At 41.3% G+C, this 23,469-nt stretch overlaps 1 protein-coding gene across 1 annotated transcript; it reads right to left on the bottom strand.

The window, feature by feature from the left end:
• Positions 1-12,996: 12,996 nt before the first annotated feature.
• On the bottom strand, positions 12,997-15,957 carry LOC148870646 (protein phosphatase 2C 37-like). Its single transcript, XM_088971240.1, has 4 exons — positions 15,070-15,957; positions 14,624-14,944; positions 13,836-13,941; positions 12,997-13,729 (listed from the first exon to the last, which is right to left on the bottom strand). Exons 1-4 carry the CDS (start codon positions 15,586-15,588, stop codon positions 13,398-13,400), a joined length of 1,278 nt encoding a protein of 425 aa, XP_088827366.1. The 5' UTR covers positions 15,589-15,957; the 3' UTR covers positions 12,997-13,397.
• Between the last annotated feature and the right edge of the window lie 7,512 nt (positions 15,958-23,469).

Here is a 23,469-nt window from a genome sequence, read left to right as displayed (position 1 = left end):
GACCTGCAAACGCAGCAATATAATAACCCGCCAGCTCACAACATGACTAACATGATCACTGGAGAGTTGGAGGCAATAGGTTCCGTTGCCCCCGCTAGTCGAGCCTTAGCTCATGGGCTGGACTGTGAGGAGGAGAGCCCTCCAAAACGTTGAAGAGTAGAAGAGGTTGTCTACTTCAACGAAGACTATATGCACGAGATTTGTTACCCTCATAATGACACCCTCATAGTCAAGCTCATGATCCACGACTATGAGGTAAAAAGGGTACTCATCGATTCTAATAGCTCGACAGACGTCCTGTTCCTTGGAGCTTTCGAGCAAATGGGATTATGGAGGGAAGACCTGACCTGAGCCGATGCCCCCTTGGTAGGTTATGATGGTGGAGCGACCCTTGCTCAAGGACAGATCAACTTGTTCGTGACAACAAGAACCACGCCGAACAGGATGAGGTTCCGGCATGACTTTCTGGTGTTGGCAATGATGTCACCATACAACGCCATTATAGGCCTCCAATACTTCATGCCCTTAGTGGTGTTGGCAATGATGTCACCATACAACGCCATTATAGGCCTCCAATACTTCATGCCCTTAGCGGTGTTGGCAATGATGTCACCATACCCCTCCATGAAGTTCCTCACTGACCATGGGATAGAAGTAATGCATGGCGACCAACTTGAATTGTAGAAGTGCTACATTGCAACATTGAAGCATAAAGGGAAGTAGGTCGGTATCGACCTTGAGCTACCCCGGAAAACAACAAGAAAAGTGCTCACCCGATGGAAGACATAGTCCTGGTAATCTTTTTGATTAATAATCTGGATGTTTTTGTCTGGTCGGCTGCCGACATGCCTAGCAAACACCCCTCTGTGATAATCCACGGACTGAATGTAAACCCTTTAGTCAAACCAGTAAAACAGAGGAAAAGGAATTCGCCCAGGAGAGGTGGAGAGTAATAGACTAGGAGGTTGGAAATCTCCTCGCGACAAACTTTGTGAGGGATGTCGAATATCCGAGCTGGATTGCCAACCCAGTTCTCGTGAAGAAGGTCAACGAGAAGTGGTGCATGTGTGTCGACTATACTAAACTCAATAAAGCCTGCCCAAAGGATAGTTTTCCACTCCGTAGGATAAATCGCCTAGTAGATGCAACCTCATGGTTTGAGTTATTGAGCTTCATGAACACATACTCCGATTATAACTAGATCCAAATTGATCCTACCGACCAAGTGAAAACAACCTTTGCGACTGTGAACAACCTTTATTGTTACACGGTCATGCCTTCGGCCTAATGAGCACTGGGGCGACCTATAAGCGCCTTGTGAATAAAATTTTTGCCCCTTTGATTGGTGACAAAGTCGATGTGTACGTACATGACATAGTCGCAAAGAGAAAATCCCATGAAACTCCAATTGCCGACCTGACCTATGCCTTCAACATTATTAGAAAATTTAATCTAAATCTTAATTCAAATAATTACATCTCCAGTGTCACGTCGGAAAGGTTTCTCGGGTACATAATAAATCGATGAATCATCGAGGCCAATCTAGATAAAATTTAGGCCATCCTAGATATGCGACCTCCTTGAACAATATATAATATATTATATATTTTGGTTCAAAGAGAGGCTAAAATTGAAAGCCTCTCAGACTGACGAACCTTTTTGAAAAATAAAAAATAAAAAATATAATATATAATATATTATATAAATAAATATAATAACCAATTTTTTGGTTCAATTTTTTTGCTCACCCCTAGTCTTAACTGATCAACCTTTGAGGCATGTTTTTCAGAAGCCTGAGGTCTCAGGAAGGCTAACAAAATGGGTGATCGATCTCAATGAATATGACATCCAGTTTGTGCCATGCCCAACGATCAAGGCGTAGGTCTTGCATGACTTCGTCGTCGAGTGCACGTTTAACATGTCGACCCGTGAAGTTGCCAAGCTCGTGACCACCTCAGAGGCATCAACCAATGCGGCACCTATCACGACTTGGGATGAGGAGCCCTGGATCCTCTATGTGGATGGCTCGTCCAACCAGTGTGGGAGCAGAGCAGGACTGATACTCTATGGACCTAGCAAGGTTAAGTTGGAGTGCACTCTCTGGTTCACATTCCGAGTGTCAAACAATGAATTCGAGTACAAGGCGCTGATAATGGGGCTATTGCTAGTAAAGGAGGTTGGCGCGAAACATCTGGAGGTGTGCAACGACTCACAGCTAGTGGTGAACCAAGTGAATGGGTAGTATGAGGCCCGAAAGCCTGCCATGTTGGCCTACCTATCCAAGGTTAGGGAGCTCTTGCCTGACTTCCACTCTTGGTACATCTAGCAAGTGCCGAGGTCCGAGAACACCGAAGCCAATGCGCTCTCAAAGCTGGCTGGTGAGATAGACACTATGAAGAGAATGGTCTACAATGAAGACCTGCCACGACCTATCATAGAAAGAGTGGTAGAAGTGGTTGCTCCTGTTTTGGCTGTAGAGTCGAGCTAGATGGATCTGCTAGTTGACAATCTGCACCATGGGGCCCTACCTGCAAAGTGTAATGCAGTTCGAAGGGTGGAGAGGTAGTCAGCTCGCTATGTAATCATAAGCGAGCAATTGTATCACAAGTCATTCACGCTACCCTACCTGCATTGCTTGCGCCCAACTAAAGTGAGTATGGTGCTACGCGAGATCCACGAAGGTCTCTACGGAGGACTCCTAGGGGGTAGGGCGCTCGCCTAGAAGGCACTACAACATGGCTACTACTGGCCCGTGATGAAGACAAATGCATTGGAATTAGTTCAGAAGTGCGACAAGTGCCAACGACATGCCAACATACCACACCAGCCCGTTGCCGACTTGAGGTACCTTACCAGCTTGTGGCCATTTGCACAATGGGGAATAGATATCCTCGATCCCTTTCCACCTGTGACCGGGCAAAGAAAATTCATGGTCGTCGTGGTTGACTACTTTACGAAGTGGGTGGAAACCAAGCCGCTGGTATCCATAACAGCTCGAAATGTGTAGAAATTTTTTTGGAAGAGCATTGTCAGTAGATTTGGACTCTCCAAGGTATTGATTTTGGACCATGGAATGCAGCTCAAAGACATTAAGATCTAGAACTGGTTTGCGGAGATGGGAATCTAATAGTACTTCACTTCGGTGGCCCATCCACAGGCAAACAATCAGGCCAAAGTGACAAACAGGGCGATACTCCACATACTCCAAGCTCAGCTCTCCCGAGCTAAGGGTTTGTGGAAGGATGAGCTATTCGGTGTCCTTTGGGTCTACTGAACTACTATCAAGATGGCGACCGGGGAGACTCCTTTCAACCTAGCATATAGGGTAAAGGCTATCATTCCAACCGAGATCGAGGTGGTTACGTTGTGGTCAGAGACATATGATGAAGAGGGTAATAAGGACGAGTTGCGGCAAGTAGCCCGGTGTGGGAAAGATAACACTTATGAAGGTTATGGTACCTGAGCCCGGTGTGGGAAAGCTAGGTCTGAACTGGGAAAGCCCCTACAGAGTTCTCAAGGTGATCGGTGAGAGTACGCACGAGCTCAAAACATTGGAGGGGAGGCAGGTTGCCCGTGTGTTGAATGTCGACAACTTTAGGACGTAATATTTATGAAGAGTTCGGAAGCTTCGATCCGTGTCCACTAAGACAACATAATTTCACCAAGTGTAAAAATGAGACTACCTGCCCTGGAGACCTGGTCTAGCTAATCTACGCTATGAGCACTTTGGCAAAGTTGTACACAAGGGGAAACCAAACCGCTTTTAGCTCTAAGGCCCCCTACGCCGACTTTGGAATACGTTGACAGTTCGACAACTTGGCATCATTTTGACTTAGCCGAAATTATGAGTCTAGTCGCTTTGGCACCTAGGAAACTCATTCATCTTGTCACTCGACAATATTGGATGTTGTTTCGACAATTAGCCTATTTTCTAGTAATTAAAAGTATAAGGCAAGAAATAGGGGCACAGTATATGCAAAAAGCCGATTCCATTGGATAGAAGAAAGAAAAAGTACATCACTACTAAAAAAAAAAAGGAAGTCGAGCTTAGAGGCTCGACATACAACATACATACATGGGGGGTCCAAGAAAAGAGGCAAAAGTTAGACATTTCGGGGCTCGTCTACACCCACACATTCCACATCGGCATCAGTTCTGCCGTCCGCACCACCTCCGACCACATCGACCTCATTGGTGCATGCCATGGACTTTAACTTTCTGAGATCGAACTCCGAGCACACTGATGCCACTAGCATCCGGCAAAGCTTGAATCCCTAACGGAAGGCACCAGACCCAAACTCTTCCCTTTCCTTAAAGAAGTCGGGTGAAGTCTTGAACTCTTCAACTTCATGGTCCTTGGCAACATAGGCGTCGTGGAGAAACTTAGACTATTGCTCGATGAGCTTAGCCTCCTTCTCTTGTAACTTTTGGTCCTTGTGCCCGAGCTCCTCAATTAGCTTCTTAACCTCCCTCATCAGGTCTGCATTAAGACCCCACTCCACTACAAGCTCGTCCTTCAGGTGTTCGATGAGATGGACAACCTGTTCAATTTGGGACATGTATTCTGCTCCTAGTTAACTATCTGTGCCTTGGGGCCCTATCTGCAAAGTGTAATGCAACTCGAAGGGTGGAGAGGTAGTCAGCTCGCTATGTAATCATAAGCGAGCAACTGTATCACAAGTCATTCACGTTCCCCTACCTGCATTGCTTGCGCCCAATTGAAGCGAGTATGGTGCTACGCAAGATCCATGAAGGTCTCTACGGAGGACACCTAAGGGGTAGGGCGCTCGCCTAGAAGGCGCTACAACAAGGCTATTATTGGCCCATGATGAAGGCAAATACATTGGAATTAGTTCAGAAGTGCGACAAGTGCCAACGACATACCAACATACCACACCAGCCCGTTGCCGACTTGAGGTACCTTACCAGCTTGTGGCCATTTGCACAATAGGGAATAGATATCCTCGATCCCTTTTCACCTGTGACCGGGCAGAGAAAATTCATGGTCATCACGGTTGACTACTTTACGAAGTTGGTGGAAACCAAGCCATTGGTATCCATAATAACTCGGAATGTGTAGAACTTTTTTTGAAAGAGCATTGTCTGTAGATTTGGACTCTCCAAGGTACTGATTTTGGACCATGGGATGCAGTTCAAAGACATTAAGATCTAGAACTGGTTTGCCGAGATAGGAATTCAATAGAACTTCCTCCTCGGCATCTCGGGCCCTTGCCAAACCACCCTCAACCTACCCCAACAAAGAATGCACCAAAGTGTTCGCCTACAAAAGAGATAAAGGGAAATAAGTTCAGAATGGAGGTTGAAATGAAAACAATGGGAAGGTCGGGAATATACCACCATGAGGCAACGCATAAGCTTTCTCTTGAGATCACTGGGATGTGACTTGCGAAGCTTCGTGACCTCTTCAGGAAAGGCAACCTCCTTGCTCTTCACCACGATGATCCAAAAGTCCATGATGATGCGCCTCTCCTCGGGATTGGTTTCGGCGATCGAGCCACCAGTGGCCTCGGTCTTAGGTGTTGGAAGGGGATCCTCGGATTTATGGGCAACCTCGAGCTCTAGTGAGGTCCTTTCTAGATGGTCTCCATCGACTAGATCGACTACTAGCATAGTCTTAACAATTCACATGACAGTCTCTAGAGTAGCGATCTAAGGTGCCCCTTGGTGAGCCTCCTTCATCTTCTTCCTCTTCTTGGCTTGGAATAGTTTGGAAGTTGGCATGCGTGACATGTCTTCAGCACAAGAAATTCAAGGGTGAACTGAACTATAAAAAGGAAAGAATGTAAAGAATAAAAAGAAAATGCATAAGCCTGAGATGATGACCTACTTGGAGGATTCAACCCAGCCTAGACCAGCTTCTCCAACCAAGTACTCACTCAGCATAGACTTCCAGTCCACTAGAACCTACACTCTTGAGTGCATTCACTCACTTAGAGTTTCCTCCCTGGAGTCCTTCACTCCCTCTCTCCAGGTCGTCAAAAACGACCTTCTGCTACTTAGGTAAAGGAAGAAATACTTCATCTTCCAAGCCAATACTTTGGAGGGGAAGTTGTTCAACAACTTACACCCACATTGGTGGGGCAGATAATAACTATACATCCCAAGAGTGTTGGAGGGGTTTTTCTTTATATGGCACAAGTTGGCGAAGGTCTTAACATCTAGGGGGAAGCCGATGTGGTAACAAAACGATAAGTTGCTGACCAGGGTCCTAATGGAGTTGGGATGAAGTGGATCTAAACTAATGTTGTAATAGTTTAGTACCTTGGGAATAAACGGATGAAGGGGGAACCAAAAACCCACTTTTAGGGCCTCCTTAAAGACAGCGATCTTGTCATCCTCGTGCTCCCACGGGTACCCCTCAAGAGGAAGAGAATATCCGAACTGATTCGAAATCCTATACCGAGTTGTGAGCTTATAGACGTTATTGGCAGAGAGCTCAGAGGGACCGAACTGGTCTGATGCTTTATCCCTGTGAAGATGAGGCTGTTTTATGAGAACATCGTCGGTCTTGAGCCCGAGGTCCCTTCCTCAACTTGGCAGGATGGACCCCCCTCTTCCCTAGACTCACTACCAGACATTGTGAATGAAACAGAGCTAAGAGAAACAACTCACCTGTGATGAATAGACCAACCTCACCGATAATAGCGATCACTCTGATAACGCTAAGCTCAACGATCTCACCAGAGCTCCAAAGACAGGGACGAGAGAAATGGGCCCCTGAGGGTCCTATTTATAGACGGATTAAGCGAACTATGGACGACTAAGATAAGTTGGATCCAAAGATTCTTAAGGGTGCGATGATTCTTATTTTGAGGCGAAATCAGTTTAGCGCATTTTTGACGTTCACGTGACCTAATGGTGGGATCGCGCGTCCCCGATACGCTACCTTATGTGTAGGCCAGACCAACCAAACCAATCCAATTCCGAACCATTGGTCGAACTACAAACGAGGATGGAGAACAGACCAAATCACCCCGGAGTGAGGGCAATTGATGAGGTGTAATTTGATCCTCCAATGACATAATGACATGTGAAATCACAGAACAGTTAGGTGACACATCAACACCACATAAGCAGACCAGTTCAAAAACTACGAACAGGTAGGTAGGACCTCAAGTCGGTGCACTATCACTGTTTGTCCCTTCCTTTCCCTAGCCTAAAAGTCTTCATCTTTAATCGTGCTCCTAGTGCCTAAAGTCAAAGGATTTGATCTTTAAGCTAGGTTTATTTGCTTCTTTACGCATAAATGAACGTTTAACTTTTTTTGGCTGAAATATTTCACCTTTCGGCTATCATTTCCAGCACCCATTTTACAGCCAAAGCCTTCTTTTCCTCGCTTCCAATTTATTTTGATGTAAATTACAATTAAAAGAAAGGCAAAACGCTTAATTGTAATAAGTAATATGAGGGGCATTTTGGTCCCCCCCATACAAATAGCAACATGTGCACACTATCGGCAATACAACGCCAAGTCAACAGGCCAGCTTAATAGGTTAACCTAGACCACCTCGCACAAATTATCACGAAGGCGGCCGAACTAGGGTGAGCTTGAAGCAAACGACAATGCGAGCTCATCCAAACCGTTTCATGTGCCTCCCCCTCGAGGGCACTGTTATTGCGACCATGGGAGCAGCTCGCCGAACCGCACACGGCAAGTCCCGTGAGAGACCTGTAACCGCCATGCGAATCTAGCAACTGATACAGTAATGCACCTTATATTGTGGAAACAGCTTCACCGAAGGCTGAGAGACGTTGCCCAAGGCACCTAAACCCTAGATAAGCTATAAAAGGACCTCAAATCCACCTAGAAAGGTATGCACACTAATATACTCTAGCTCTCTTACACTCTCAAGAGATTCCTATACTATGTTTCTGATTGAAGCATCGGAGTGTTCTCCTGAATAAAACCTATCCGAGCACTCTCATCCATCTTTCCTTGCAGCTCGCTTTCAGCTCGGACACTAAGATAACAGCTCTGCAATACAGTTCAGCCCTGTTAGGTCGGACCCCTGTTCGAATTTAATCAGAAGACACGAAAGAGCGATTAGATTGTGTATCATCACTACCTTTAAGATCCAGAAAATAAAGAACATAAAGATTGAACGATGAAGTTGCCCTGTCCATTATAACGTTAAAAACTAAAAAGTATGAGCGTCACCTTCACGTAACTCCTAAATTGTAATGTTGAAGGGATTCCATTGTAAGGTATATTGTTTTGTCTCCTTTCTTGCAATCTAATGAGATTAATCAACTCTATGATCTCAGTATATATGCTACACTTAAAAAATGGAAAGGTAACTTTGGTAGGTTAATTTTTACCTGCAGAAATATTAAAAAGGAAAATCCTTGCCCAGATTGATATTGCAACTTGGATTTCTTTTCATGAACTCTTTTCTTTTGATTTGGCATTTTGAGATTACACATCCTTGTTCAGATTTTGTGCCAAAACAAAAAGCAACAAAGTAACGGCTAGCCTCCATGAATCAACTGAGAAGCAGATGTTTGGTTCTTGTAGAACCCAAAAAAAGTTATTCTATATTACCTTTGTTAGAATAAAACAAGTTTGTAGTTTTGTTGGTTGTTTCTTCAAATTTTGACGCTATGACAACTGAAGGCTGCAACACAAGGCACCTTCTTCAGGTATTGCTGCTTCTGTTTAAAGTTAAATTAATCAACCTTCCTGTTCTATCATTAAGTGGAAAAAACTTTTGCCGTTATTAGAAAAAGAGGAAATGGTCTGATTCACATTCACGGTTAGTGATGGGATCACTCCTCCTTTATCTCTGAAAAGTTTTGTACTTGGACCATTTTTTTCTTTTGTAAAGACATAGGTGATGTAGTCATATTTGATTGGTCTGCAGCTGATAAGGATACCCCACATTATGGCTAATGTGATGTTCTCGTTTAGAAAACAAACTTGAATCGTTCCGCTGGCAAAGGGACCTCTTCATGTCAGCTTTGGTGAAGCTGCAAAGAAATTCTTTCTTGTATTTATGGAGAATTAGTCAATACTTTTCATCATTTTCTTTCTCAATCTGATACTTGGAAATTTAGAGTTGCTGAGGAAACTGGGACCAAGTGTTGTGAAGGAGTTACAATAATTAACCAAATAGAATTATAGTGCGCTGCTAAACCCAACAAGCCTTATTGGTTTGATTAAAAATGCTGAAACAATATGCATATCTTAATTCAACAAAAACTCACATTATCCCACAAATTGAAGGTTCAATTGTACAATGATACCAAATCATGGAAATCCTTACATCATCTAAGTGACGTAAAACCATCATAGTCATGACTCATGAAACATCCTATTCACATGGCTTCAATAAGTGACTATTTTTGTTTTTTGTTTTTTTATCTCTATCTCTATTTTTGTTTTTTCACATGGCTTCAATAAGTGTGAATTGAGCCCATCTTAACTGTCTCTATTTCATGACCCTTGTTTGTTACCATCTCCCTCAAATTAAGTTCAAATTAGATGCTGTTGCTAGAGATCTACTGCTAACCGTGCTATAGTACTTTGAATGGTTGTATTTTGTTTGGAGAACCTTGAAAATCAATTTCTCATTTGAATATATACACACACACAATTCTACTTTTGATTATTTATTCTCAAGAAATATAATATAGAATAAAATACTCATTGATCCATTGATACATGAAAGCATCTTTTCATTGAATCTGTCCATGAAAAGGAAGATTAACTCAAATCATCCACATAGTTCAAACGAATATTATTAAAAGTTGCAGTTGTAATAAGTTGGTGCTAATCCTGGAACCTTTGGTTCTCCAATCCCCAAATTCCATAACCCAAAGCTGGGATTGGGAATGGGAACATAAATCCTTAGACAAGTGATAATTAATATTGAAATAAGCCCCTGGATCCCTAGATAAGTATATGATCGATCGTAGCAAGTAGTTGCAAGTGAAGAACACCACCTTCTAACTAAGAAGATCAAATTCTCAGATCATCTTCTTAATTAATTCCTGGTTATCAAGCTGTCTGTAGCCTGAAGAACAATCTGATCATCAAGGCAATCCCCTTCATTTCCTTAAAAACAAAAGCATAGCCACTAAAGCTGCAAACCCCATTCAAAATCGTCTCTACTTTCTTCTATTTCTTATTATTATTACTGTTATTACTGTTTTTGTTTTCCATTTTTTTTTTCTTTTTATTAGATCGATCATTAAAAGAATAACAAACAATATGCATTCCATTTTATTGGGTGGTGGAGAATAAACCAAGTAATTGCTTTGCTTTTTCTCTGTGTTAAAAGAATTGTGTCCAAACCAGGAAGGAGCAAGCAAGAAAAATATGGTGGGGATCACATTATATTGCTGAATCAAACATATAGACCCCATTCTAGATCTCTGATGCGACACCCGCACTTGGGTTGGGTCCTTGGTGTGACTCTCAGTGGCTCTGTGGGTGCTCGCTTTTTTCCTCCACACATATCATGAATGGATGAATTCGGAAAGAAGAAAACAATGGATGGAAACTACACCTTAATTCCACAATTTAAAAAATAGAAGAAAAACAAATTCAAGGGTCATCTTCCTACTTATTTGGATTTGCCTTCTTTGCTTGGGAATAAGCAAGGGCAACCTGATTGTGATTGCTTCACCCCCTCGCCCTAAGGGGCCCACATGTACCTCTCTCTTAGCACAGTTGCACCACGTGGCAAATGACTTGATAAAGAAATGAGGACAAATGGTAGAGACAAGATGTGGTAATGCATATTGTTGAGCTTGAGGGATATTTACTTGTTACCAGAACAAAGGTGGTTAGAAGCTATAAAATGAAGATGCCTAACAGGGAAGTAGGTAACCGTAATTCACAACACAAACTCCATAAGCCATAAATTGGAATTTACATCTACCCCCTACAAACGCCTCACAGCATACCCCGATGGTGTATTAGAAACATTTGCCACTGACAACTTTGAAATATATTTTCAATGTACGCCGAGATATGTATGTGAGGTGCCCTCTGTGGGGCGCAGATGTGATCTCCATAAATTGCCTTTTGTCCTGTCCATCATGTTTCGAACATCAAGATCCACCGTTGGATAATCCAATTGGATAGTTATTTGTTTTACTATTACTATTTTTATTTCTTCTGCCTACATAACCGCTTCTCCTTACCCAACCCTCCTGGCTGTGGGATTTGATCACAGATCTATGCTACAATGTGTCAGATCCAACCAATTAAAGCTACCATCAGTTAGCATTGTTGTTTTACTTGGGGTCAGTGAAGCATTGTAGAAAATCCCGTTTGGGGTCCTAATTATAGGCTAGGTGGCAATTAATAAAAGGGAAAAAGTCACTTTGGTCCTTAAATTTTAAAATACGACAATTCAGTATTTGCTTTTAATCAGCAGTTGACTTACTGTTAATTGACATATCATTGGAGTATCATTTAATTTTCTTTATCAACTATTTAAATATTGACAAAAAATTAAAATTCTTAAATTTAAGAAAGTTAGGGTTGCGTTTGAGTGGGCATCAAGGTTCAAAGTATTGATACGTATAAAAGTCCTAAATCATTGCTTCTTCCATTTGAGAAAGTTAGGGTTGTGTTTGAGTGGGCATCAAAGTTCAAAGTATCGATACATATTGGCCGATACGTATCGTGCCGATGGCTTCCCATACACCCTTACAGGGGTTGTATCAGGTCAGGCCATGGTTCAAAGGGTAGCCAGGACTTAAACCGACTTTAAAAATAAATAAATATAACATAAAAAAATACCGATTTAGGCTGATACGCCCTACCGGCATATCGACCTGTGTTAATACTTTGAACTTTGGTGGGCATTTTGGTGACCCCAACTTTATTGAATAGAAGAAACAAGCATTTGAGACTATTAAATTTTTTTAGTCAATGTATAATTGATAAAGAAAATTAGATAATATTCGAAAGGCATTTATATCTTTTTAAAATGTCACTTAAAATTAATAGCTAATTAACCACAGGTATTAGATTATCACGTTTCTAAAGTTCAGGTTTTGAATTATCGCATTTTAAAGTTCAAAGACTAAAATGACACTATACCCAAAATACAGAATATTAATCGAGAATTTTCCCTTGATAAAACTTCATGTAGCGATGACAACTTAAAGAGTGTTTTGTAAATTCTAAACCCTCTATCTCCAAAAACCTTTCAATGCTTGCTGTCCCCAATGCCTACATGCCTACAGCGCAAAATCCTCCCTAACCTTATTATCCCGCATTTGAGGATGAATGAGTTGGCAGGTCAGTCCAAAATTAATATCTAAATTTTTTATTATATGTAATTAATATAAAAAATAACATAAACGAACATTAAAACTAATTTTTTTTACATAAAATACAAAATACTTTTAAGTTTAACACAATACACAAATTCATATATACCTTAAACAATATACAGCTTGAAAAGGATCATATATTATTACAAATTTGCATATCATTACAAATTTACAACAATAATATGTAAGTCAAAAAGGAATGGAATCAACTAGTCCACTGAATGTTTCATTAGCCATCCTTAACTTTTGATTGGTTCATATTGAAATTTTAAAGGAGAATTCGTTTAGCTTGTTTTATCTGGAGAAAATTGTCAACATTTTAAAGAAACATTATTATTCCTATAATAACCTTTTATAACTAAAAAAGTCGTTATCTTATTTTTCTAGATAAATAACTTACCGGGCCTAAAATAGGGGAGTTATTAAGGACACTTTCAGCTTTTGTCAAAATTTGTGGGCTTAGGCCAGTGATTTTATGAAAATTTTGAATAAGCGTGGTGGGAAGGCCCAAACCGTAAGCAGTGTAAAATGATAACTCCGGCCAACCGAGTCGCACCCCTCTTTAAATTGCCATCCCCACTATGCGTATAGAATAGATTCATAGTTCACGACGTCTGTTTTTTAGTTTGATCGATCATGGAGTCATTCGCCGTTTGATGTCAAGCATACATGAAAGTACGATACTGGAGTAAAAATTATATTTATTTACTTGCTGTAAAACAAAGACCTTTTAAAGAACCAGCGAGAAGAGCTGGAATCACAACACACATGAATTTGACCATCAAATTATCACCTACTAGCCACTACTGTTTTTCGGTATCTTTTCTTTTACCCTTCTGTTCCTCCAAACAGCCTCTTCCCTTTTTCTCATCAACCCAGCAATTAATCCCCCCTTGAAAAAGGTTCAACTCGAGGGGAAACACCACCACCCCCCCCCCCCCCCCCCCCCAAAAAAAAAAAAAAGGGAGAGGGAAAAAAACACTAGTAAAATTTAAACAGGAAAACGGTAAAACGATAAAAAGAAAAAAGAAAAGCCCACCCAAAGAAACAAAAAATAATCACATTCCCAAAGTTACGTATTACTGCTACGTGTCGCGCCTCAGATTAATTACGACCACGCTCACATTGTCCGTAGTATGCCTAGCCAGGGCCAGCTTGGTGAGCAACATCGACGCGTCGGAACACGCCTTGTCGGAACTCTCTCCGGAATCCCCGTCACTCATGTCGTTCCCCGGAGACACCGGAGGCGGCAGTGGCTGCCCGCGCAGGCACATGCGAGCGATGCTGCATGCTGTTTCGTTCGACACCACGTCCCACAGGCCGTCGCTAGCCAGTATTAGGCAGTCATCTTCATCCGTCCGATCCGTTACCGTCACCTCCGGATCCGATATCACGTAAGGCTTCAAGTAATTGTCCCCTGCATACCACACAAAACAGTAGACAAATCGACCATCGTAAGGTCGCAATTTACAGAATAGAGAAGCATGAAAGAGCTACGCTACGAAATCTTCAAAATGGCTTACCGATGGCCCTAGACATGGCTAGAACTCCAAGGACTCGTGGACCGTCCCAATATATTACACGCCCTCCAGCTGCTTGTATTCGAATTAGTTCATCCGGTCGATCCGGCTGTGTACCACAGATAGGAAAAAAAAAACAGAAAAATAAAACAATTTTAGTCCCCGCTAGCCAGAGGCAAGTCCGTGAATTTACAAAGAACAAAGGACCGAATGACAATAAATCGACGACAGACGGTGGATCCTAGGCCATCCGACGGTTGACGACACATGGTACCAGTGGTTTCTTGTCAGAGAAAACGGACGGCCAAAACGACGTCGTAACTCGTAACTACCTCTGCCGTCAGATCAGGATGGAGACCATCAGATCAAGATGATTCCCTTTGTTAAAGCCTAGTTCCTGAGGCAAACAGAAACAGGCACATGGGCAGTTTTCTCTCGCGGAGAAGATAAGATGATCGCGTTCGTTGAACTTGAATCAAACCAACGGACCATCCATCCGATTCCTATTTTAAACTTTAGCGGAAAATACCCGAGAAAGAACACTTTAGTTCAGAGTTTATACTGTTTTAAAAAAAATTAAAAAACAATCTAAAATGTTCCGGGACCGGTAGGAGAACCTGAAAGGCTGAAACGACCGAATTATCAGATCTAAGGCACCGAAGGGAGATGGGTTCTCGAAAAACTATAACAAAAAAAATGGAAAGAAACCGTAAAAGAGTTCTTATTTCTTCCGAGACCGTGCTTCCAGTTCAATCAAACGAAATGGACGTTTAATTTCACAGGAATCTTACCTTATGATCAGACGAGAGAGGAACAGCCTTGCCATTGCGGCATAGTACGGCGCGGGAGTCGCCGCAGTTGGAGACTACAATCTTTTCCGGCGTGATTACGGCAACAACAGCCGTTGATCCAACTGCATCGCACTGCGGCGTCTGAAGCTCGCATCGACAGTTCGGACTCGGACACGATAGTCCTTCATTCCCTACTAGCACCTCCTTGTCCATTCGAGAGAAGCTTCGCTCCATCGTCTCTTTCCACTCTCTAGACGCCTTGCCGTTTTCAAACTCTTCCTTCACCAGCACATGCAGCCGATCTTTACAAGACTTGGCCACCTAAGAAAACAGGCAGGAGTCGACATTAACGTCAGCTCTAATCTCTAAAAGACAAGGAACGGATAGAAAGATGGAGAAGAAGGAAGATCATCTGTTCACAAATAAACAAGGAATCAAATTATTACATGGGAGCATCCGTGGCCGTCGTACACGCCGAAAAAATGTAATTCCGCCGTAATATGACCATCTTGCCGGCAAAATGACGGATGAATTGCAACCGCATCTTCCATGTCCCTTCTACGGCCGCAGACAGATGTCATACCGAACTTCGGACGTTGGTCTAGCACCAACGGCTCAACCAAAACAGGAGCCGGAGGTCCACTCGGTCCCGAGATTTCCTGAACCGACAAATGTTCTGAATTGGAGTTAGAATTCGTATCTGACTCGTCATCCGACGCGACCAAACTCTCGCGCACTCCGTTCATGCCACAGTTCTCAACTGCGTTTTCGCAATCCCGCGGCGACAAAGCCCCATAAACACCCAATCTCGGCCGTTTCCGGCAATTTTCCTGTGGTATGGAAACTCCAGCAACAAACTTAAACCGCCGGATCTCCATCCTCCGGCGCCTGGCAGCTCGGGAGCTCGGCTCGCACGGCGCCGCCGTTTCGCTTTTACTGACAACTCCACAACATATTTCCGCCATTACAAATGTTAATCTGACCTTGAAACAGCAGAACCAAGAACCCCTAAAACATCACAGAAGAATCGAAGCCAGAAGCAGCTCTCTTAGTTCCTCCCGCTGAAACTTAAAAAAAAAAATCCCCAGACAAGGCAGTTCTTCCAAAGCTTAGCTTTGACCCTCTAAGAATAGAAGAACAACAATTTTGTGCAATGGAGGCGAGAATAGAGATATCGGAGATCTCTCCTCCGTGCTCCAAAGTACCCGTTAAAACTACCTCCAAGGTTGCCTTTTTACAGGGGCCTTCCTTACAACAGAGGGGAGCCTTGAGCCTTCTCCCTGGGCCATAATACCACGGGCAGCTGCCCGTCAACGTCACGGGTAGCCTCCGACAGGTACAGTTGGTCTGACGTAGTTCTTCTAATGCGTACAAGAGCGCATCTCGGCCGTCCATCGCAGCAACAGTTTTCTCTCTCCAACCTGATAGCCCAACACGTGTAAGATCTCTTTTGTTTACAGTAAACGTGGCCCTATAAGCTCCCAACACGATAACCGAAGACCTTTCTTTTCTGACACGCATGTGGTTCTATGTGACTTCTCCTGGTATTCGCTTTTTTTTTTTCGATTTCCTACTTAATTTCCCCTGTTGATTTATGTTTAGTCTTATTTGATGAGAGAGATCTCGACACTTGGCCAAATCCCTAAATACTAGATTGCCAAGCAAATTAATTATTCTTCTCCTGCTATCCAATTAAAAGCTTCTACGTAATGGTGACAGGTTTTGACACGTATGGACCCACATGTCCTTGTCTTTGACGCTATGCAGAATATCTGCGGGTCGGACGTCTGCTTTTTTCCAACACGTGTCCACCGTGACGTGGCTTTGAGTAGAGAAATCTCGTGCGTAGCTTAGACTGCTTTTGGAGCGTGTCCGCATAAGCGGACCATAGCACTTTACTGGGCACATACTTCCAGCCGCACATCTGAAACATCGGTTGTATGGTGGTCACCGATATGAGATATCCTAGACGTGCAGCTAGATAACTCTATCCAGCATTGTGCTTTTGTCAGCTGATCCGAACTCGCTAGCACCCAATAACTGAAATCGTCACTCAGCGCTCGGCGGCGTCCCTCCGAGTACGAAGATGCGGGATCAAACCCGCTCACGTGTACCCTGCTCTTTCTCGTAAATTTTCTTTTCCCAGCCAGATCTGAGATGAAATTTCCGTCCAGAATAGAGCAATACACAACAGCTACTAAACGATTCTCAACCAACGGTTGACAACTTGTAGCACGGTAGCCATTTTGATAATGTGCTTTGAAGGAAAATTGCGTAAAAAGAGAGAGAACTGCACAGTAGAAACAAAGCGTAAATTACGGTAATACTCCTTTTTTTTTTTTTTTTTTCGAAAAAATCTAGAGTGAGAAATAGGATGAGCCCACTTCTATCATGGGTTGGGAGATTTGCCATTTTCATCACATGTCTTCTAAATAATGTTAAACAAATTACATGGTGATAGAGCTGTTGTGTTGTGCTTTTGCAAGGTTTTAAAAAATTGGATCGGACACGGAATCGTTTTGGGAACCGATTCCTAGGTTAAACGGCCTGATCATCCAATTCGAACGGATGGTTCGTTTTGACTTAAAAAAAATAAAATAAAAGATGACAAAAATTTGTTGTTTGAGTCGACAGATTAATTCAACCACCCAGTTCGACGAATCACTAACCAAATTCAAAATATTTCTGTCAAAAACTGTTTTAGGGTGAAACAGAAACGATTATCTGACTGTTTCCTGTGTCAACCGTCCGATCATCCAATCCAATCTAATCTAGTTTTCGAAACCATGTTTTGCTTGTTACTTTCAAGCCTGTGGCTGTGGGTGAGGAAGGGGAGATCAGCTTCTGGCATAAAAAATATCTTTGCATAAAATAAAATAGATGAATAGGGAGATATTTTCGGTATAAGGCCGTAAAGGCCGTTCGAACGGGCATTACCAGATGTAAGCCGAACTCGAGGAAGGGATGGATATAAAGTTTGTCCATGGGCAACCATATATAAAAAGCATTGAAGATACACCAAATTAGAATGTCTGCTATGACCTTGAACCTTATTTGCACCACTAGTCTCCTTAATTGCTCCTTTAGACAAGAGAAATCTCATTCAATTAAGACTTTGTATCGTGCCCGACCCACTGCTTTTGATTTGCCAGCAACTTTCTCCACGAACATCTAAAGTGGTTGCTGATTCTGATATTGGTAATGTTTAAGGTCTGAATCATTGAAAACTCGTTACATGAATAGTCCCTAGCAATGATTTGAAATCATCTTGATTTTTAAAATAAAATAAAATATACTTTGGGTTTTATAACCATATTTAGCCTTTTTAAATTCGGTTTGTTGCTCATTTCAGTAATGCCGAGTTCTTCATGAGCTATTCGAGGTCGGATCCGTTCGATTACAATCAAATTTTGAATCAAATTTGAATCCAACTATTAGGTTTGATCAATAAACGAGTCAAGCTCAAATATATATATATATATATATATATATATATATATATATATATATATATATATATATATAAACTTATAAAAAATATATATAATCAAAATATTATAATTCTTAATTATTATAATTTTTATTTTTTAAAATATTTTTTCTCAAATCAAGCTCGAACTTACAAGTTCTTGACTCGATCCGATCTCAAACTCAAGGTTCTAGCTTGAACCGAGCTTGAGCTTTGTACTACTTTGGCGAGCCGAGATTATCACTCTCTTTTGCAGTTTTACTAAATTAAGTTTTCATGTAACACAAAATCACAAGACTCTATTGGAGGATAGTTTAGATGAATAGGTTAATGAGGCTAGTTCATTGAACTACAAGAAGATCGGAAGATCAGACTCATCAGAGTACTCAGGAGGATAAATCTGGGCTGGGCACTTTGATGTTTAAGTTAGCAAAGTGAGTGTTCGATAGCAGAGAGCTTGAGAAAAATGAAAGAGAATTGATTGCACTTATTGTGCATACCTTCTAGTGGAATAGTGAAGTCCTTTTATAGACGTCAAGGTCCATGTTTTGTGCCCGAGATACCCAGGCATGGTTGGCATTATCGACAATTATATTCAGAGCACGTTTCTTCCATGTTGGCGGTGATTCATATCCATACTTCCCAAATCATACACGAACCAGAGATACATGGACCAGGTATGTGACGTGACACCACTTGGCTCAGAGCCGATAAGTGTGTCGTTCCGGATAACGGCATTATGCCATATAGGTCAGTAGCTCAGTACCCCAGAAGTCCCACTCACTATTCAATCTATGTCAGCCTGGGTCGGGAAGAACTTGCCAGTCTCCGAGGTCCTTGACTTATCTTCCTAAGGTCGTGTGTGTTGCTTAGTCGAGAAGGAATACAAATATAAATATGTAGAGCGCAAAACCTTTTATTTTGTATGTAATTGTAATGTACTATCCAAACTGAGCTTAAATGTTAGTTCATACTCTCTCTCTCATTCCGTAATGCATGGTAGTCTTCAGAAAAGTATTATATTAAAAAGACAAAAAAGAGGGGGAGAAAGAAACATGGAACATAAAAACAAGATTTCATACTTATAAAAATGCATTTATGCCTAAAGTTGTCAATGCATTGGGTCCATCTAATAGATCAAGCTAGCATGAGTTAATTATATCGATTTTGGTTTTGAGTTTAGGCAATGTTTGGTAGTGATTAAGTTAAAAATAAGTGCTTATTCGAATAAGTACCTATTTACATTTGACACTCAATTTTTTTTAAGCATTTATTTATTTTTGTATAAACACTTATTTTATATTGGGCATTTGGTAGTACTTTTCATTAATAAGCACTTAAATAAGCATTTGTGACTATTTTGTTCTTTATTTTCTTTCAAAATTTCAAAATATAACCTTTGAAAGCACTTTTAATAAATTATTTTTCTTAAAATGCTTTTATGAAATTACTTTTATGAAAGAACTTTTATAAAAATATTTTTATGAAAATCATTTTTACAAAAGTAGTTTCACAAAAGTGATTTTGTAAGGGTACTTTCTTAAAAGTGCTTTTGTAAAATTCTTTCATAAAAGTATTTTCTTAAAAGTGCTTTCATATACGTAGTTTTATAAAATTCAAATAGGGATAATTTTAAGTGGTATTTTAAAATTTAAATAGGGATAATTTTGAAAGCAAAAAATTGAACATGTGCTTATTGTAAATCACCTATAAAAGCTAGAAAATTGGGCTAAAAAATAAACCCTTATTTTTAAAATAAGCACTTATTTTGGGTTTATTTCCCAAATACCAATAAGTGCTTAATGGCCCAAATAAACACTTATTTTTAAACACAGCCAAACATGGCCTTAGTTTCCTAATTGTAATTTGGTTGGAACTATTTTGTTTTCCCACTTACAAAAGTCTCACAGTTTTCTTGTAATATTAGGTATACTTTATGCGCCTCAAGGGTACATTTTAAAGATAGTATAAAAGACAATTTTTCTTAAAAAAATGTTTTTTTATAGAAAGATAGCAAGATAATTCATTAATAAAGTCTCAAAATACACAAACTAAACAAATGTTAATGTCTATTTAAGTCTTGGTTGGCCAGATTTTGAATCCATTCTGGCATATCATGGATAAACAACCCAGACTCTTGTATACCGTTTTTTGCGAGCACATGTGCCATAGCATTACAAGATAAAAAATGTTATTAAGATATAAACATATTTATTATTTTATATGATATTGTATATAGGAAAATTTATGTGATATTATTATGTATGGATAAGTATATTGTACTACATTGCAGAATTCTGAATTCCATTGCAACTCTACACAATTCAAAATGACAAACAACCCCACCTTAAAACAATAATATCTACTCGTATATTAGCATTTATTCCGAATTGGCACTTACCCCAACTGTATTGTAGGACTAAGGCCTCGTTCGCTTTTCGGTAAGTTACTTTCCTACGAAAGATTTACCCAGGTAAGTGCATTTACCAATGTTCTTTTATTTCCCATGTAAATAAAGCAATGGCCAATTTAGCCATAAGAATCCATTATTAAAAGGGGTATTTTTGTCCCATTCAAGTCTTAGCAATTACATCCCTGGTGGGAAAGTTATTTACCCACTTAGGAGATGGGTATCACTTACCCAGAAAATAAACTTTTCCAGGAAATTAAGCTTACCCGGGTAAGTGATACCCAAGAAAATAAACTTTCCCAAGTCCCCACATAAATCTGAAAAAAAAAATGTGATTCTTGGTCAATGGGAATCAAAATCCCAATGACCAACTTTCCCCCTCTCAAAATCTAGAAAAAGATCGCCCCCTAAGAATTTTTAGGATGTATTTGTAGGACTAAGAATTCTTAGGGGCTGTTTGGCATCGTTGTCGTTTCCTATTGCAACGATGCCACATCGAAAAAACCGTGCTCCAAGAAATGGGCATTTGTTTGGAACCATTTTTCTATAAAAAACCGTGCTCCAAACCACGCCTCGGAAATCGGGAAGCTATGGCTTGGAGCAATGCCAAATTTGGCATTTCTTGGAGTTGCAATTCATTACTGCCAATAGGGCAGTGATGTGGCCTTGGATAATGGGTACCAGTACTGAAAACGTTTACTGGAACAATGGTACCAAACAGAAAAAAATTGTTGTTGTTCTAGGAAACGTCCTACCTATCAATAACGATTCCGAACAAAAATAAAGACATTATTTTTTGAGAAACGATGGTACAACTGCAGCATCGATGCCAAACATATACTTAGGATGTGATAAATTGTCATTCTCCCTATTTTATATATTTGGAAGCCCGATTAGCCTCGTTATGGGTTTAGTTTTATAGAATTATCAGGTTTGTTTGGGGACTGGGTTTTTCATAGTTGTCTTAATGTCTCATTAGATGGGGACAATTCTACCTTATCTTGGACTGGACCTGATCCATTGACGGTTTTAATTTTTCCTTGTAACCTTTCAATAAATGAAGGTTTCCCGAGAAAATCTATCACACTCTATGAATGACAACATAGAGTAGAGTACAGGAGGTATTTCCAATGTTGAGTTCCAAGTGCTGTGAGGTTAGTCTGATGAGTGATCCGTAAGGAGCATATCCTGATTTTAGAAATAAAAACGTATCTTATTTGTGTATCAACATATTTGCTTTAAATAAAGATTATAAATGCTAATGCTCATCGTGATTTGGATTTGATCTTTTTTATCACTTTAGGCCAATAAAATGGAGAGGTTTCCTATTTTGAGATTAAGATTGGGTTTGGTATCATTATGCTCCTTCATGAAAAGTTTGGGGCTGCTCAATAGAAATTGGTGTTCGAATAGAAATATCACTATAAATCTAAATAACAATTATCAGTCCCCATATGTATTGTTTCAGTTGAAGTGATTCTCTTGTTTAACGTGACAATTCATCTTTTTCATGATGAACCCCGAAATATTTCATGAAAAACTATATAACGGCATCAAATACAACCTAAATTATTAATTTTTTAGATCACTAATTTTCATAAATCAGAAAAATTGCTTATTTAGAACCATTATTACTATGAGAAATTGGTTATGAGTTTGGTTGGTTATTATTAGCATTGATTTTTGTGTTTATGTCGGATGTCACATTATTCAAAAATAATAGGAATCCCCTTGTAAAGTGGAATAAACGATTTCTAACTGAATTGCTGGTTTATAACAAATAAGAAAGTAATAAACCAATCAACCAAATTGCTAAAGATTTTAGAATCAATGCTGATATAACCGTTTCTGGTCACATACCATTTTTTGTGATGTATAAATTTTTTGGCAAAGTATCCCGTTATTTGACCCGGTGGTGACATGCTTTGGTGATGAGCTACTTGGAGGCGAACTACCTGGTGGAGAACTGCTTGGGGGCGAACTGCCTGGTGGCGAGCTCCCTGGTGGCGAATTGCTTGGTGGCGAACTGCTTGGTAGTGAACTGCCTGGTGGCGAGCTCCCTGGTGGCGAACTCCCTGGTGGAGAGCTACCTGGTGGCGAGCTCCCTACTAGGCGGCCTGTGACTTAGAGAATGGTGGAGCTCCCTGGTGCAACGCAACCCGACTGCCCTCCGCATGAGGTCGTCTTCTTTCCTTTGTAGGCGGTGGGAGCTGAGGGACCTGCGAGAACTCCAACTTTTCCTCCTCTTTGTAGGCGCAGGAGCTGAGGGACTTGCGAGAACTAAATCAGAGGAACAGGGGGTATTTTCCCAGTGGGGGCTCTCTGACGCTTAAGTTAACACTCAGATTGTAGAGAGCTTTGAAGATGATATTGGAGAAACGAGAGGGCTAGAGAGCAGGGATTAACTCCATTTTTTCCATCCCCTTCCCCTTTGGGGAGTGAGGTCTTTATATACCGGAGTCCTCGCGGGTTAGGTGGAACGGTAAGACTCGTCACATCCCATTAGAACTGGGGTACGGTGGTGAACTCCTCGAGGTCGTCAGGCTGGCGTAAGTGTCAAGTGGCCAAGTCGGCGCCTGGGCCAGATTGTCAGGGCGGCGCCTACGTCAGTCGTTGGGTCGGTGCCTGGGTCAGTTTGTTAGGTTGGCGCCTGTGTCAGTCGGCGGGTCGATGTCTGGGCCAGGTTGTCAAGTCGGTGCCTGTGTCAGTCGACGCGTCGGTGTCTGGGCCAGGTTGCCAAGCAGGAGATCTTCTTGCAATACGCCAAACTACTCTTCTGTACTGAGCTACCCTACAGGTGGCGAGCTGCCCGGGGGTGCTATGCCGAGCTCCTTGGGTTATGCTGCGCTGCTTGGGGTGAGCTTTGCCGAGCTGCCTGGCTCGTTGGAGAGCTGCCTAGCTCCTTGGCGAGCTCTTTGGTGAGTTGCCGAGCTGCCTGGCTCGTTGGAGAGCTGCCTAGCTCCTTGG

The sequence above is a fragment of the Nelumbo lutea genome, chromosome 2, assembly GCF_056320005.1.
Source record: "Nelumbo lutea isolate HS-2025 chromosome 2, American lotus-T2T, whole genome shotgun sequence".
Classification (NCBI taxonomy): domain Eukaryota; kingdom Viridiplantae; phylum Streptophyta; class Magnoliopsida; order Proteales; family Nelumbonaceae; genus Nelumbo; species Nelumbo lutea.
Note: the sequence above shows the minus strand (reverse complement) of the source record. Positions and strands in the feature narration are given on the sequence as shown.